This window comes from Bufo gargarizans, chromosome 2, assembly GCF_014858855.1.
Source record: "Bufo gargarizans isolate SCDJY-AF-19 chromosome 2, ASM1485885v1, whole genome shotgun sequence".
NCBI classification, from domain to species: domain Eukaryota; kingdom Metazoa; phylum Chordata; class Amphibia; order Anura; family Bufonidae; genus Bufo; species Bufo gargarizans.
In genome coordinates, this window is record NC_058081.1 from 211,323,286 (window position 1) to 211,339,731 (window position 16,446).

General features: G+C 48.0%; 1 protein-coding gene across 1 annotated transcript in view; it reads left to right on the forward strand.

The window, feature by feature from the left end:
• The first annotated feature begins 1,258 nt into the window (after positions 1-1,258).
• The window catches only part of STRIP2 (striatin interacting protein 2), a 46,088-nt gene continuing 30,900 nt past the window's right edge, over positions 1,259-16,446 (forward strand). Inside the window, exons 1-4 of the mRNA XM_044279976.1 lie at positions 1,259-1,361; positions 12,900-12,969; positions 15,434-15,508; positions 15,733-15,867. Of these exons, the coding sequence (XP_044135911.1) occupies positions 1,299-1,361; positions 12,900-12,969; positions 15,434-15,508; positions 15,733-15,867 (343 nt within the window). The 5' untranslated portion in view covers positions 1,259-1,298. The remainder of the gene's footprint in view (positions 1,362-12,899; positions 12,970-15,433; positions 15,509-15,732; positions 15,868-16,446) is intronic.

Genomic DNA, 16,446 nt, shown 5'->3' on the forward strand with positions numbered 1-16,446 from the left:
AATGCGTGAGGTGAACGCACAGCACCCGCACTGAATCCTGACCCATTCATTTCAATAGGTCTGTGCACATGAGCGTTTTTTTTTCACACATCAGTTCTGCGTTGCGTTAAAAACGCAGCATGTTCTATAGGGTCCATTCACACAGCCGTGTGTGTTTTGCAGATCCATAAAACACGGACAGCGGCAATGTGCGTTCCGCATTTTGTGGACCGCACATTGCCGGCACTAAGAGAATATGCCTATTCTTGTCCACTATTGCGGACAAGAATGGGACATGTTCTATTTTTTCCCGGATCGGAATTGCGGACCCGGGCACACATCGTGCGGCCCCATAGAAATGAATGGGTCCGCAATTCTGTTCTGCAAAATGCGGAGCGGAGTTGCGGATGTGTGAATGAAGCCATATTGTGCGTTTTTCACGCAGCCCTGGCCCCATAGAAATAAGAAATAAATGGGGTTTCAGTGAAAAACGCATTGCCTCCGGAAGCAAGTGCAGGTGCGATGCGTTTTTCACTGATGGTTGCAGAAAGGTCCTAGATGTTGTTTGTAAACCTTCAGTTTTTTATCACGCGCGTAAAAAACGCATTGCACCCGCGTGGAAAAAAACTGAACTGAACACAATCGCAGACAAAACTGACTGACCTTGTCTGCAAAATGCGAGTTTCACTGAACGCACCCTAAACTAATCCGACACGCTCGTATGAAAGGGGCCTTAGCAACCATTAGTGAAAGACACATCACACCTGCACTTGCTTGCGGATGTAATGCGTTTTTCACGCAGCCCCATTCACTTCTATAGGGCCAGGGCTGCGTGAAAAATGCAGAATATAGAACATGCTGCGATTCTTGCACAACGCAGAACTGATGTGTGATAAACGCTCAATGTGCACAGACCCACTGACATGAATGGGTCAGGATTCAGTGCGGGTGCTGTGCATTCACCTCACGCATTGCACCTGCAGAAAACTCGCCCCTGTGAAAGAGGACTAAGGGTTAAAGAGGAACATTTAAAAAAGAGAGACAGCGGGACATAGGTCCAAAGAGGGACACTTGGGAGGCATGGCACAATGGTCTGCCCCGCTTCTCCATGTTTCACCCGCACCCAACCCAGGTGTCAGGAGAGCAACACAGCCGCTCATCCTGTCTGGCGGCCGCGCCCTCCTGTAACTTTCTACCAATCATTAAGAAGAAAAACAAGTTCTCCGTCCCGCCCCCTCACTCTGGCCAATCAGTTTGCGAGCAGAGAGAGGGGCGGCGCCTGTCACCGCCACTATTCAGCACGTGTGTGTCACGGATCCATGAGTGACAGCTGCGGATTCGGCATGGAGGGGATCAGCAAGGGCAGGAGGAGGGAAGCCGAGGTGAGGAGGGGGTTCTCGGGTCACTGAGTGCGGCCGCGGGCACAATGGTGACTTGTAGTGTGGGGCAGGAAGAGGAAGGGACAGCGGTAGGTGGGGGGAGTACATAGCAAGTGTCAAAGTCCAGAAGCCTCTGCATGTCCCTGTGCTGTGGATTGCCAGTGTGCCTGTGGTCACATGACAGGAGCCCATGTCCAGTGACCTGATGATTGCAGTGTGGCACCGTCTGTTTTGTATGTGGTCACATGACAGGAGCCCACGTCCACTGACCTGATGATCGCAGTGTGGCACCGTCTGTTTTATATGTGGTCACATGACAGGAGCCCACGTCCACTGACCTGATGATTGCAGTGTGGCACCGTCTGTTTTATATGTGGTCACGTGACAGGAGTCCATGTCCACTGACCTGATGATTGCAGTGTGGCACCGTCTGTTTTATACGTGGTCACGTGACAGGAGCCCATGTCCACTGACCTGATCGCAGTGTGGCACCGTCTGTTTTATATGTGGTCACATGACAGGAGCCCACATCCACTGACCTGATGATCGCAGTGTGGCACCGTCTGTTTTATATGTGGTCACATGACAGGAGCCCACGTCCACTGACCTGATCGCAGTGTGGCACCGTCTGTTTTATATGTGGTCACGTGACAGAAGCCCACATCCACTGACCTGATGATCGCAGTGTGGCACCGTCTGTTTTATACGTGGTCACCTTGCAGCACACATCCAAAATCGAGCGTGGCACAATTGTCCCCAAACTTACAAACGTGCTGGATTTTTGGTTATAAGTTATTCTTGGCGTGTCTGGAGAAATGGTCGTACTGGTCTTAAGGCCTCATGCACGCGGCCGAGGTTTTGGTCCGTGTACGATGCACATTTTTTGCGGATCAGATGCGGACCCTTTGACTTCAGTGGGGCCGCGTGTCCGTGTCACGGCACAACAAAAAAAACAAAAAAACATGTCCTATGTGGACAAGAATAAGCAGTTCTAACAGAGGGCAGGACATACGATCCACAAAATGCAGAATGCACACGGCCGGTATCTGCGATTTGCGGATCGCTACGGTTATGGTAGTGTGTATGAGCCCTAAGAATGTCTTCACATATGGCAGCTTTCCTGGTACATTACAGACATTTTCTGCGACTGAAAATCACTTAGGCTGGGTTCAGACCTGAGCGTTTTACAGCGCGTTCTTACGCGCTGTAAAACGCTCAACAGGCAAGAACCAATGCTTCCCTATGGGAATGGTTCTCACCTGAGCGTTTTACAGCGCGTATGATCGCGCTGTAAAATGCCCGACACCCCAAGAAGTACATGAGCTTCTTTGGGGCGTCTTGTCGCGCATTCCCGTACATAGACTTCCGGGAACGCGCGACAATGGGCGTTCGCATACTACCGGAGCTGCGTATGTGAGACGCTGGAGAATCGCGCATACACAGCTCTCAGGTCAGTACGCTTAGGTCTGAACCGGCTGTTAGGCTGGTTTCACACGGGCGTTGCAGGAGGTGCGGGTGCGTTGCGGGAACAAGCGTGATTTTTCCGCGCGATTGCAAAACATTGTAATGCATTTTGCACGTGCATGAGAAAAATCGGCATGTTTGGTACCCGAACTTCTTCACAGAAGTTCGGGCTTGGGATCGTTATTCTGTAGATTGTATTATTTTCCCTTATAACATGGTTATAAGGGAAAATAATAGCATTCTGAATACAGAATGTATAGTACAATAGTGCTGGAGTGGTTAAAAATAAATAAATAATTTAACTCACCTTAATCCACTTGCTCGCGCGGCCGGCATCTCTTCTGTCACTTTCTTTGCTGATTGCAGTCAAAGGACCTGTGGTGACATAATTTCGGTCATCACATGGTCCGTCACATGATCTTTACCATGGTGATGGATCATGTGACGGACCATGTGACGACCGGAGTGATGTCACCACAGGTCCTTTGACTGCAATCAGCAAAGAAAGAGACAGAAAAGATGCCGGCTGCGCGAGCAAGTGGATTAAGGTGAGTTAAATTATTATTATTATTTTTTTAACCCCTCCAGCACTATTGTACTTTGTATTCTGTATTCACTTCTATGGGGCCTGCGTTGCGTGGAAAACGCAGAATATAGAACATGCTGCGATTTTCACGCAACGCACAAGTGATGCGTGAAAATCACTGCGCGTGTGCACAGCCCCATAGAAATGAATGGGTCCGGATTCAGTGCGGGTGCAATGCGTTCACATCACGCATTGCACCTGCGCGGAATACTCGCACCTGAAGACATTACTCTCCATTCAGAATGCATTAGGATATACCTGATCAGTTATTTTCCAGTATTGAGCCCCTAGGAACTCAGCGCCGGAAAGGAATAACGCTAGTGTGAAAGTACCCTTATCTGAATGGGGCTTGTAGGAATTCATGTGCTTGCCACTAAAACAATCCCATTCAAGTGACTGAAACTGATTTTCAGTTGCAGAAAATTTGTGTTAGGGTACTTTCACATTAGCGTTTTTCATTTCCGGCATAGAGTTCCGTCACAGGGGCTGTATACCGGAAAAGAACTGATCAGTTTTATCCCCATGCATTCTGAATGGAGAGTAATCAGTTCAGGATGCATCAGGATGTCTTCAGTTCAGTCGTTTTGACTGATCAGGCAAAAGAGAAAACCGCAGCATGCTCCGGTTTTATCTCCGGCGAAAAAAACTGAAGACTTGCCTGAACGCCGGATCCGGCATTTTTTCCCATAGGAATGTATTAGTGCTGGATGTGCAGACCGAAAAAAAGGTGAAAAAAAAAAGCCAGATACGTTTTGCCATATGACACTGGAAAGACGGATCTGCCATTTCAATGCATTTTTTTTTACTGATCAGGCATTTTTAAGACTAATCAGGATCCTGATCAGTCTTGGGCCCCTTTCACACGAGCGTGATGGATTTGGTCCGGATGCGTTCAGGGTGCGTTCAGTGAAACTCTCACTATTTTGCAAGCAAGTTCAGTCAGTTTTGTCTGCGATTGCGTTCAGTTTTTTCCACGCGGGTGCAATGCGTTTTGATGCGTTTTTCACGCGCGTGATAAAAAACGGAAGGTTTACAAGCAACATCTCTTAGCAATCATCAGTGAAAAACGCATCGCACCCGCACTTGCTTGCGGATGCAATGCGTTTTTCAGGCAGCCCCATTCACTTCTATAAGGCCAGGGCTGCAAAAAAAAAAGGAAGAATATAGAACATGCTGCGATTTTCACGCAACGCAGAAGTGATGCTTCGGGTGCTATGAGTTCACGTCACGCATTGCACCCGCACGGAAAACTCGCTCGTGTGAAAGGGGTCTTACTAATGCCATCAGTTTGCATACGTTTTGCCGGATCAGGCAGGCGGTTTCACCGACGGAACTGCTTGCCGGATCACTCTGCCGCAAGTGTGAAAGTACCCTAACAAAACTTGCTTTAAGGGCTACCTTTAAGGGCTCATGCACGCAAACATATTTTTTCCCGCATCTGATCCACAGTTTTTGCAGATTGGATGCGGACCCATTCACTTCTGCAAAAGATATGGACAGCACACTGTTTGCTGTCTGCTAGGGATGAGCGAATCGATTTGCATAAAACTTCAAGCGAGCGCTCCGTACAGTATTAGAATGTATTGGCTCCGATGAGCCGAAGTTATTACTTCGAGTAATAACTTCAAAAATTAGTTTCTACTGTTAAAATCTGGTACCATCGGAGCCAACACATTCTAATACTGTACGGAGCACTTGCTCTAAAGTTTTATGCGAATCGACTTCGGATGTTTCCTCTGAAGTCGATTCGCCCATCCCTACTGTCTGCATCTGTATATCCATTACGTGGCCTCTCAAAAATATAGGACATGCTCCGTGGTCATCTGCTGGCCCGCGTGCAGCTCTGTCTTCCTGACACATCGTCAGGACATAGTGCACGCAAATTGCGGAAGGCACACGGGCGGCCTCCGTTTTTTGCGGATCCGCGGTTTGCGGACCACAAAAAAACGGCACATTCCTGTGCATGAGGCCTTAATCTGAATTTTGTTGCAGTGTAGGGCAGAAGAAAGAACATACAAACTCCATACACATGTCGCCCTTACGGGCACCGTGGTGCCCCATAGAAGTGACCCATAAGATCAAAACCAGATGGGCACTGCCAAAAATGCTGATTTCAAAAGGCAAAATGAAATGTAGAGGTTATAGCAAAAGGTTATCGTAGATTTCCCTCTAAAATCCATGTTGAGTTTTTATTTCAAGTAAAAACCCAGAAATGAACAGCGGTTTCTGAACTTTTACCAACTTACAAACTTGGATAGACTGGGAACTGTGCTGTATAATGTAGGACCGGCATGCTCAACCTGCGGCCCTCCAGCTGTTGTAGAACTACAACTCCCACCATGCCCTTCTGTAGGCTGTCCGGGAATGATGGGAGTTGTAGTTTTGCAACAGCTGGAGGGCCGCAGGTAGAGCATGCCTGATCTAGGAGGTTAGGCCTCATGCACACGTTCGTATAAGGCCTTAGATCTAGTGTAAGCTGGATTTACATACCTTTATCCTCTAGTGTTCGGGCATGGTGGGATATACAAGCAGCTCTGTGGGCAACGTGCAGCAGAACATCAGGGGAAGCATGAAGCGATCTGGCATGTTTTAAGTGCCAAGGTTAAAGATACAGACTTGACAGTGGTATGTGTTAGAGCGTTTTTTCCCACACACATATATGGCAGTTGTAATTTGCTATGCTACTGTGCAGTACTGTGCAGTACCACTTTATAACATACAGGAGACAAGAAATAGGGGGGGTCTCACTTCTCATGGGAGGTCTACCAGAGAAAAGGGCTGAGAGACGGAAGTGGGGCAAAAACACAGCTGGATGAGTAGACTCAACTTCTGTAGAGAAGAGCTGGCTGATGCCTGATGGCTTCGGTGACGCAAGAGGTGGTCCGGCCATATTAACATAATAGGGGAGTAGATATAAAGGTCCATGAGCCGCCACCATCTGCGGTGCCTCTGAGTGCACGAGGTGTGAATATTTGAGGATGGATCGGGTTCAGAAGAATGATGATGAAGGAAGGGAGGGGTGAAAGGAGAAGAGGTAGGGGATGTGATAGGCCAACCTAAAAAGATGTGTTTTTAGGGAACACCTAAGGGCTCATGCACACGAATGCTATTAGCGGTCCGCAGCACGGGCACAGGGTGCACACTATCTGGTTTTAACTAGCAAAAAAATCATTTTCAGTGATGCATTCCCTTTTAAGCTACACTACAATTGGTCAACATGACCAAAAATTAGTGAATGTTAAACCTCATAAAAATTCAAAATGTATAGACCCTGATTTATTCACGCCAGAAGTCTGGCTTCAAAAAGTCATAAAATGGGGCAATATCTTTATTAGGCCTCATGCACACGACCGGTTTTTTTGCGGTCCGCAAAAACGGGTTCCGTGATCCGTGTCCGTTTTTCCTTTTGTGGGTCTTCCTTGATTTTTGGAGGATCCACGGACATGAAGGAAAAAGTCGTTTTGGTGTCCGCCTGGTCTTGCGGAGCCAAACGGATCCTTCCTGACTTACAATGCAAACGGATCCGACCCCATTGACTTTCAATGTAAAGTCAGGAGTCCCTATTATACCATCGGATTGGAGAAATTTTAACTTGAAGCGTCCCCATCACCATGGGAACGCCTCTGTTAGAATATACCATCAGATTTGAGTTACATCGTGAAAACTCATATCCGACAGTATATTCTAACACAGAGGCGTTCCCATGGTGATGGGGACCCTTCAAGTTAGAATATACTACAAACTGTGTACAAGACTGCCCCCTGCTGCCTGGCAGCACCCGATCTCTTACAGGGGGCTGTGATCCGCACAATTAACCCCTCAGGTGCCGCACTTGAGGGGTTAATTGTGCGTATCATAGCCCTCTGTAAGAGATCAGGGGCTGCCAGGCAGCAGGGGGCAGACCCCCCCTCCCTCCCCAGTTTGAATATCATTGGTGGCCAGTGTGCCCCCCTCCCTCCCTCTATTGTATTATCATTGGTGGCCAGTGTGCGCCCCTCCCTCTATTGTATTATCATTGGTGGACAGTGTGCGGCCCCCCCCTCCCTCTATTGTATTATCATTGGTGGCCAGCGTGCGGCCCCCCCTCGGCCCCCCTTCCTCTCTCTAGTGTATTAATATCATTGGTGGCCAGCGATTAAACTGGGACTCCGATCGGAACTCTCCGCTGCCACCAATGATCGGGGGGGGAGGCCGCACACTGGCCACCAATGATATTAATACAACAGAGGGAGGGAGGGGGGGCCGGCGGGTGGCCGCACACTGGCCACCAATGATAATACAATCGAGGGAGGGGGGGGGGCGCACACTGGCCACCAATGATATTAATACAATAGGGGGGGGGGGGGCGCACACTGGCCACCAATGATATTAATACAATAGAGGGGGGGGGCCGCACTGGCCACCAATGAAATTAAAACTGGGGAGGGAGGGGGGTCTGCCCCCTGCTGCCTGGCAGCCACTGATTTCTTACCGGGGGCTATGATATGCACAATTAACCCCTTCAGGTGCGGCACCTGAGGGGTTAATTGTGCGGATCACAGCCCCCTGTAAGAGATCGGGTGCTGCCAGGCAGCAGGGGGCATTCATGTACACAGTTCGTAGTATATTCTAACTAGAAGCGTCCCCATCACTATGGGAATGCCTCTGTGTTAGAATATACTGTCGGACCTGAAAACTCAGCTCTGAAAAAGCTTTTATGCAGACGGATCTTCGGATCCGTCTGTATGAAAGTATCCTACGGACACGGATGCCAATCGTGTGTGCATCCGTGTTTTTTCACGGACCCATTGACTTGAATGGGACCGTGAACCGTTGTCCGTCAAAAAAATAGGACAGGTCTTATTTTTTTGACAGACAGGATACACGGATCACGGAGGCGGATGACAAACGGTGCATTTTCCGAGTTTTCAACGGACCCATTAAAAGTCAATCGGTCCGCAGAAAATCACGTAAAACGAAACAACGGCCACGGGTGCACACAACGGTCGTGTGCATGAGGCCTTAGAGTGAAAATGAATTCCACAAAAAGAAATGGACAATATCTCAGGGCCCTATAGCTAATATTACCAGAAGTGTTCTCCGGGCGTTTAATATTGATGACCCATCCTCAGGGATCAGTGGGGGTCTGACACCCGGCACACCCGCCGATCAGCTGTATGAAGAGAAGGTGCGCGCTATCTAACTTCTCTCTTCCTATCCGCTGCTGCTATGTCTATGGCGAGCAAGAAGAGAGAAAGATGACCCCTGTGCCTTCCCTTCATACAGCTGATCGGAGGGCGTGCTGGGTGTTCGAGGATAGGTCATCAATATTAAAAGCCCAGACAGCCCCTTCAAACAGACAATTGGATATAACCCCAGTAGTAACAATATAGAATGCAGAGAAATAAATGTTTCTTTTCTGTATTGGCTTTTTATCATTTTTGTCCCGTAGCCTGTAAATAACGTGTGCGGCCCCTCTTCCTGGCAGACGTACGTGGAGGGATCTGTACATAGATGGTTTTCGACCAGCTGGTGACTCTTGGCTTATTTTTAGCGTTCATGCTGCTGTCTGTTACACACCCTAAGCCAGGGATCAGCAACCTTCGGCACTCAAGCTGCTGTGAAACTACAACTCCCAGCATGCAAACATGCTCGGCTGTTCTTCTAACTCCCACAGAAGTGAATGAAGCATTCTGGGAGTTGTAGTTTCTAAACAATCACTGCCCTAAGCTAACACTCTGGCCAGTCCAGGGTATTGGGGTTATTAGAGGCTGAAAACCCACAAAACCGCAGGTAGCATGTACCTGTATAAACGGCAAATGTTTTATTTTTAAATTTCTACATTTCTAAATGTAGGTCAGCAGAACACTTTTGCTTTATTTGCGCCAATTTAAAATGATGTTGTATCTACTTCACCAGTCTTCTCTGCTGGGACTGTATCTGCAGCTAATCTTAGCTATTTTAGATTCCACAATGAAACTGTCAAAGTTTAGGATTTAGCATTAAAAGTGAATAGAGAAGAAAACATAATGGAGCTGAAAACCAGTACAAGCCTCCTACACTGGTTTAGCTTGGGAGAGTTGGCAACGTCAGTTTAATGCGATGTTGAGTCAACTTTCGAATATTATGAATATCTTATGTCCTTCATGTAAATCCTTGTAGAGTTGGGTTAGAAGTTTCTGATGGAAGGTGTCATTGCTCACTTTGATGACAATGACACCTTGAAATTTGATGACAATGTAGAATCGGGGTCAGGCTCTGCGGCTGTTGATGGACTATAGTTTCTATGTGTTTCTTTTCTTCTTTCCCTTTTCTGCTCCCTAAATGGCCCTTTTACATGGGTCAGTGATCATCGAACAGTCCTTCACATGAACATTTGTTGCCATTGTAAAGGTGTTGAGCGACACTCAACTGATATAACACTCATCTGCCGTTCTTCATTTTAGGCCTCATGCACATGACCGTTGTGTGCATCCGTGGCCGTTGTGCCGTTTTCCGTTTTTTTTCACGGACCCATTGACTTTCAATGGGTCCGTGGAAAAATCGGAAAATGCACCGTTTTGCAGCCGAGACCGTGACCCGTGTATCCTGTCCGTCAAAAAAATACGACCTGTCCTATTTTTTTGACGGACAACGGTTCACGGACCCATTCAAGTCAATGGGTCCGTGAAAGAACACGGATGCACACAAGATTGGCATCCGTGTCCGTGATCCGTGGCCGTAGGTTACTTTCATACAGACTGATCCGAAGATCCGTCTGCATAAAAGCTTTTTCAGAGCTGAGTTTTCACTTTGTGAAAACTCAGATCCGACAGTATATTCTAACACAGAGGCGTCCCCATGGTGATGGGGACGCTTCAGGTTAGAGTATACAACGAACTGTGTACATGACTGCCCCCTGCTGGCTGGCAGCACCCGATCTCTTACAGGGGGCCGTGATCCGTACAATTAACCCCTCAGGTGCTGCACCTTAAGGGGTTAATTGTGCGTATCATAGCCCCCTGTAAGAGATCCGGGGCTGCCAGGCAGCAGGGGGCAGACCCCCCTCCCTCCCCAGTTTACATTTCATTGGTGGCCCAGTGCGGGCCCCCCTATGGTTACCATGGTTACTTAGCAATAGTAGAAGCATCATACTTAGCTGCTGGCTGCTGCGATGTCTTTGTCCGGCAGGGAGCTCCTCCTACTGGTAAGTGACAGCAATGCGCCGCACAGACCTGTCACTTAACAGTAGGAGGAGCTCCCGGCCGGACACAGACATCGCAGCAGCCAGCAGCCAGCAGCCAGGTAAGTATGATGCTTCTACTCCGCTGCCACCAATGATGGGGGGGGGGAGGGGAGGCCGCACACTGCCACCAATGTATTAAAACAATAGAGGGAGGAAGGGCGGGGGCACACTGCCACCAATGTTAATGCAATAGAGGGGGGGGGGGCGCACACTGTGCCACCAATGCTATTATTACAATAGATGGAGGGAGGGGGGGCGGGGGGCACACACTGTGCCACCAATGCTATTATTACAATAGAGGGAGGGAGGCGGGGGGGGGCCGCACTGGCCACCAATGATATTCAAACTGGGCAGGGGGGGTCTGCCCCCTGCTGCCTGGCAGCCCTGATCTCTTAAAGGGGGGTATGATACGCACAATTAACCCCTTCAGGAGCGGCACCTGAGGGGTTAATTGTGCTGATCACGGCCCCCTGTAAGAGATCGGGTGCTGCCAGGCAGCAGGGGGCAGTCATGTACAAAGTTTGTAGTATATTCTAACTAGAAGCGCCCCATCACCATGGGAACGCCTCTGTGTTAGAATATACTGTCGGATATGAGGTTTCACGATGTAACTCATATCCGACAGTATATTCTAACATAGAGGTGTTCCCATGGTGATGGGGACGCTTCAAGTTAAAATATACCATTGGATTGGAGAAAACTCTGATCAGATGGTATAAAGGGACTCCAGACTTTATGGGGGACGGATCCGTTTGCAATTGCACCATATTGTGTCAACGTCAAACGGATCCGTCCCCATTGACTTGCATTGTAATTCAGGACGGATCCGTTTGGCTCCGCACGGCCAGGCGGACACCAAAAATCAAGACCCACGGACGAAAAAACGGTCACGGATCACGGACCAACGGAACCCCGTTTTGCGGACAGTGAAAAAATACTGTTGTGTGCATGAGGCCTTATGTGGACATCGGCAGCACATCCCCCTCATGTAACCAGGATGTGCCGCTGACACTAATGTGACTGTATGAGAGGGGTGGGGAATGAACGGTCTCAGCGATCATTCATTCAAACCCCTCAGGGTACATACACACGATCAGGATTGCGTGCGGATTTTCTGCGCGGATTTGCGTGCAGAAAATCTGCACCGTAGGTCATGTACATTGTATTCTATGAGAATTTGAAATTCTCAATGCACATGATGCAGATTTTTTTCCGTGCGGATTTTGACCTGCGGTGCGGATTTTAAAATCCGCAGCATGTCAATTTATTTTATTTTTCCTGACCGGATTTTCTTCATTCACTTCGTGAAATCCGCATGCGGAAAATCTGCACCGAATCCGCACGCAAGTCCGCACCAATTAATGCGGATTGGCCGCACAGATTTACCTGTGGATTTCAGTGCGGATTCTCCGCACATGAATCCTGAACGTGTGCATGTATCCTCATGGTCATGTAACATGAAAATAAAAGTATGACATCAGTTGGCACTGGTTACGAGCAGTTGATTTGCCCATGTAAAAGGACCCCTATTCAAGGTTGGCACATTACATCTATGTAAAGATTTCCTCTTGTGGAAACCAAGGAGATATCTCAGAGGGGAGAAGTATAAAGCTTTTCTTTGAGTGTCCTCTGTTGGGTTCCGTTCCTACTTTCCCTTTACATGACAGCACCCTGGTTGTATGCCTCTTATTTTGGGATCTCTCCCTGATGTTCCATAAAGATCAGTGGACAAAGGGATCCATCCTGCTTGGGCCAGCCAATTGTCACAGCTCCCACATACACATGGACCCTCAGCTCGGCAGAGTGTGCATGTGTTTTGAACGGGAGAAAGCTGCTGATAGACTCCTCTGTTATAGGCTCATTGCGCTGAGAACAAAAAGGATCGGGGAGTTGACGTCCAACTTCCCAATAGCTCCTTTGACGTGCCGTTGGAGGAGAGTCGAGAGGCCCCCATACATATTTGGCTACTTTTCCCCTGCTCTGCTCTGTTTTGGTACCAGGTAGTTTGTTTTCCTGTGTGGATATGGCACCCCCTCTGTGTAGCTGGTAGCAGTGGAGTGACGATACACTTACTACTCAGCAGTGTGGACATATGACCTTCACGGGACTTGGCTCACTTAGAACCTCCTCAGATGTGGTACCAAAAAATACCGGTTGCAGTCTGCAACTTTGACCTAGTGGGAAAACATGGTAGAGTTGAGTACAGTGGCGCCAGTTCCATACAGTGGGAAAGTCGCCGGTCCAACAGAAGTTTACGACCAGCTTTATTGATTTTGTTTGTTTGCAGGTCTCGCTGGATTGTCCAAGCCTGGAGTTTGAGTACAATGATTCCGATCACTTGTCAGCAGAGTTATCAGGTAAATGCATGAGAATCGGAGCGCGAGGCCAACTCTCTGCAAGGAAGGTTGGTTACGTTGGTCATACCCAGGACAGATGCTGATCCGACCAGTCTTCTGAGATTTATCACTGGACCTTAATGGGGCATACACTACAAGAAGTCCTCAGCAATTTTGGTGCAGTTTCTGCAACAAATAGGTGTGAACCCAGTCTAATGCTTGTGGCATCCTCTTTGATAAGAACAGCCTATAGAAAGACTTTGGCACTTGTAAATTAATCAGGACTGGTGGTTCCTTGTAGAGTAGGTTGGCACCTCCGTTTATCAGATCACCATTGGACCCCATTGACTATAATGGGATCCGGCCACTTTCCAGTGAAATCTTTCAAGGTAACAAGGCCAAGGCCATGGGACCGATGGTTGTGTAGTAAGTGGCCTAGGATGAGTAGAGAGATGACCGAGGCTTTCTCAAACAGCAGGGGTACTGAGTGTCAGACCACCATCCATCAGATGCTGATGACATATCCAGAGGAGTCGGATAACTCCTTTAATAAATAGGCGCATCTCTAACCCTCCATTCTCCAGAAACTCAAATCTACGCCAGCTTATGCTAGTTTCAGGTGTAAAAGAGTAAAACCAGTGTGCAACCGCGTCTCCGCCACCTCGGCTAAACCCCAGCCCTTTAGAAAAGTGATGAGCACGAGAGATCATAAATGATGCCACCGATATGGCGTATGTTGCTTTATAGCTTTCATAAATCGACCCCCCCCTCTCAGGCCTCTTTCATAGGTGCGTATCGTATTCTGGCTCCTGATTGCACACACATTCCAGATAAGGCTACTTTCACACTCACGTTTGGTGCGGATCCGTCATGGATCTACACATACGGATCCGCAGCGATAATACAACCGCATGCATCCGTTCAGAACAGATCCGTTTGTATTATCTTTAACATTGGCCTAACGGATCCATCTTGGAACACCATTGAAAGTCAATGGGTGGGCAGATCCGTTTTGCATTGTGTCAGTGAAAGCGGATCCGCCCCCATTGACTTACGTTGTGTGCCAGGCCTCCGCATCGTCAGCGTTTTGGTGTCCGCCTCCAGAGCGCAATGGAGACTGAACGGAAGCAAACTGATGCATTCTGAGTGGATCCTTTTCCATTCAGAATGCATTAGGGCAAAACTGATCCGTTCAGGGCTCTCACAAGCGGTCCAAAACGGATCTCGCAAACGGAAAGCCAAAACGCCAGTGTGAAAGTAGCCTAACACTTCCAGGTTGTCTTCAGTATTGCTTCAGTAATTCATCTGGATTTCCATGTGTATTACTTTAATTCCTGCAATTTTGACGCACTCCCTAGACTATAATGGGCGCATGTGGAAGCAAAGACTTCGGACATGCTGTGGATTTCAAATACCAATGGAAACGCCTTACCATTAGCAGCAGGTTCCGGTACATAAAATCCAGGCCCTATATGGATTGCAGATACGCTTATGTGAAAGAGTCCAGAAAAACTGCTGCAGATCTTGCTAGGGATTTGCAGTGGATTTAACCCTTTGCATTGTAAAGGGTGAAATGTGTAGCAATTATGCAACATAATAGATGTGCAAGAGATCAGAAAATCAGCCCTAAATGCCACGCAGGCCTTTCTGCTTCACGTGCATTCGGTTTTGAAGACACCGTTCACATGTATCAGAGGGGAAGGGGAGTACTTACCAACCTGGCTATGAAGAAGGACCTGATTGGTGGGCGGCCTCAGGAGGACTAAGTGATTAACCCCTTTTTTAACCGTTGTCTTTACTGGTAGGAATAATAATAATCATTATTGGGGAGATTTATCAAAACCGATGCAAAGGGAAACTGACGTAGTTGATAGCAGCCAATCAGATTCCACCTTTCATTTTTCAGAGCTCCTTTGGAAAATAAAAGGATCAATCTGATTGGTTGCCAAGCCAGTTTTTCTTTACACCAGTTTTGATAAGTCTCCCCCATGTCTGTAGCCAGTTTTGGCAATAAAAGTAAATGTCATCTGTGTTGCTACTGCCTTTTCTTTCCACTATGGTCAGCCGTACACATTAACTCTTGTACAGCCAACAGTTACCTCTCCCTCCCCTCCCCCATACACATGCACGCCAGGCTCCGTAGAGTGTGCGGGTGTTATGATCGGAGAGAAAGCCGCTGCGCTCCGTATACAAAAGGATCTACCTATTCCTTTCCCGTGAGGCCCCCATAGACGTTGGATCAGGGATCAGCAACCTCCCGTAATACTCCAGCTATTCTGAAACTACAACTCCCAGAATCCTCCTCTCACTTCGATGGAAGTTACAAGAACTGCCAAATCGGTGTGCATGCTGGGAGTTGTAGTTTCACAACTGCTGGCGTGCCGAAGGTTGCTGATCCCTGCCATGTCTGATGCCAGCATAAGGTGTGTGTATGAGCATGCTATATGTGATCAATCCTGACATCACTGTCTCGTTCTCATCATAGAACTGTACAGCTACACGGAGGAGCCAGAGCTGATCCTTAACCGCAGGTGCTTTGAGGAAAGGTTTAGACTCCAAGGTGACTTTTGCCATTATATGTGTCTGCATGGGAGCTTTTATAACATTTGTCTCATCTGTCCATCTAGATAGAAGGATGCTTTCATGTGTAGGTATTATCATCTCTCTGTGACAACTGGCCCTTTGGTGCCTGCATGTAAAGACGCACATGGTTCACTAGTTCATCTTTATAAAGATAAGGTGAAAAAGTTTCTTACTGCACTTGTAATGACCTTCTTCTTCCAGGAGGAGAGGCCAGATGGGCATCTTTGGGTTTAGCACAGCACAGAACGCATGTCATGCGCCTCCTTGATGAATTGGAGGTGGTGATCAGGGAGCAGCGATTCTCCGCTGCCAGAGCTATTCTGTACTTGGCACAAGGTGAGAACCTCAAGTTGGTTGTGGTCGTGGTGAATGCCACTTCTATCCGCAGCAAGGATTAGACCATGAATGGGTGGTCCTAGTTTCATACACTTCTTCAAAGTCATTTAAAAGGGGTTGTCTGGGCTTTACTAAATGATGGTCTATCCTCAGGATAGGCCATCACTAGCTGATCAATTGTGGTTTAACACCCCTCACACCCATAGACCAGCCTCTTCAGGTGATTTCAATGGGAGCAGCGCTGCAGAGATGAGCAATGTCCACTACAAGATTGACATAACTGTGTTGTTTTTGGCACCGACATCTAGCAATCGAGCTACGCATTTAAACAGCTGATCAACAGGGCGTTGGACCCTGCCGACCAGCTAGTTATGGCCTATCTTGAGGAGGCTATCACTTAGTAAAGTCCGGAGAACACTTTTTAAGCCTGGCCAAAAACTAGACATCAGTGATGCAGCATCCATGGTGACAAAACATCCTGTGACCAGGTTCAGTCTCTGCTTTGGGACATTACTATGAACAAAATGTCACTGTTGCCAGTAGAGATTGGATGGCACAACCCTGTGACGTTATTGCTGC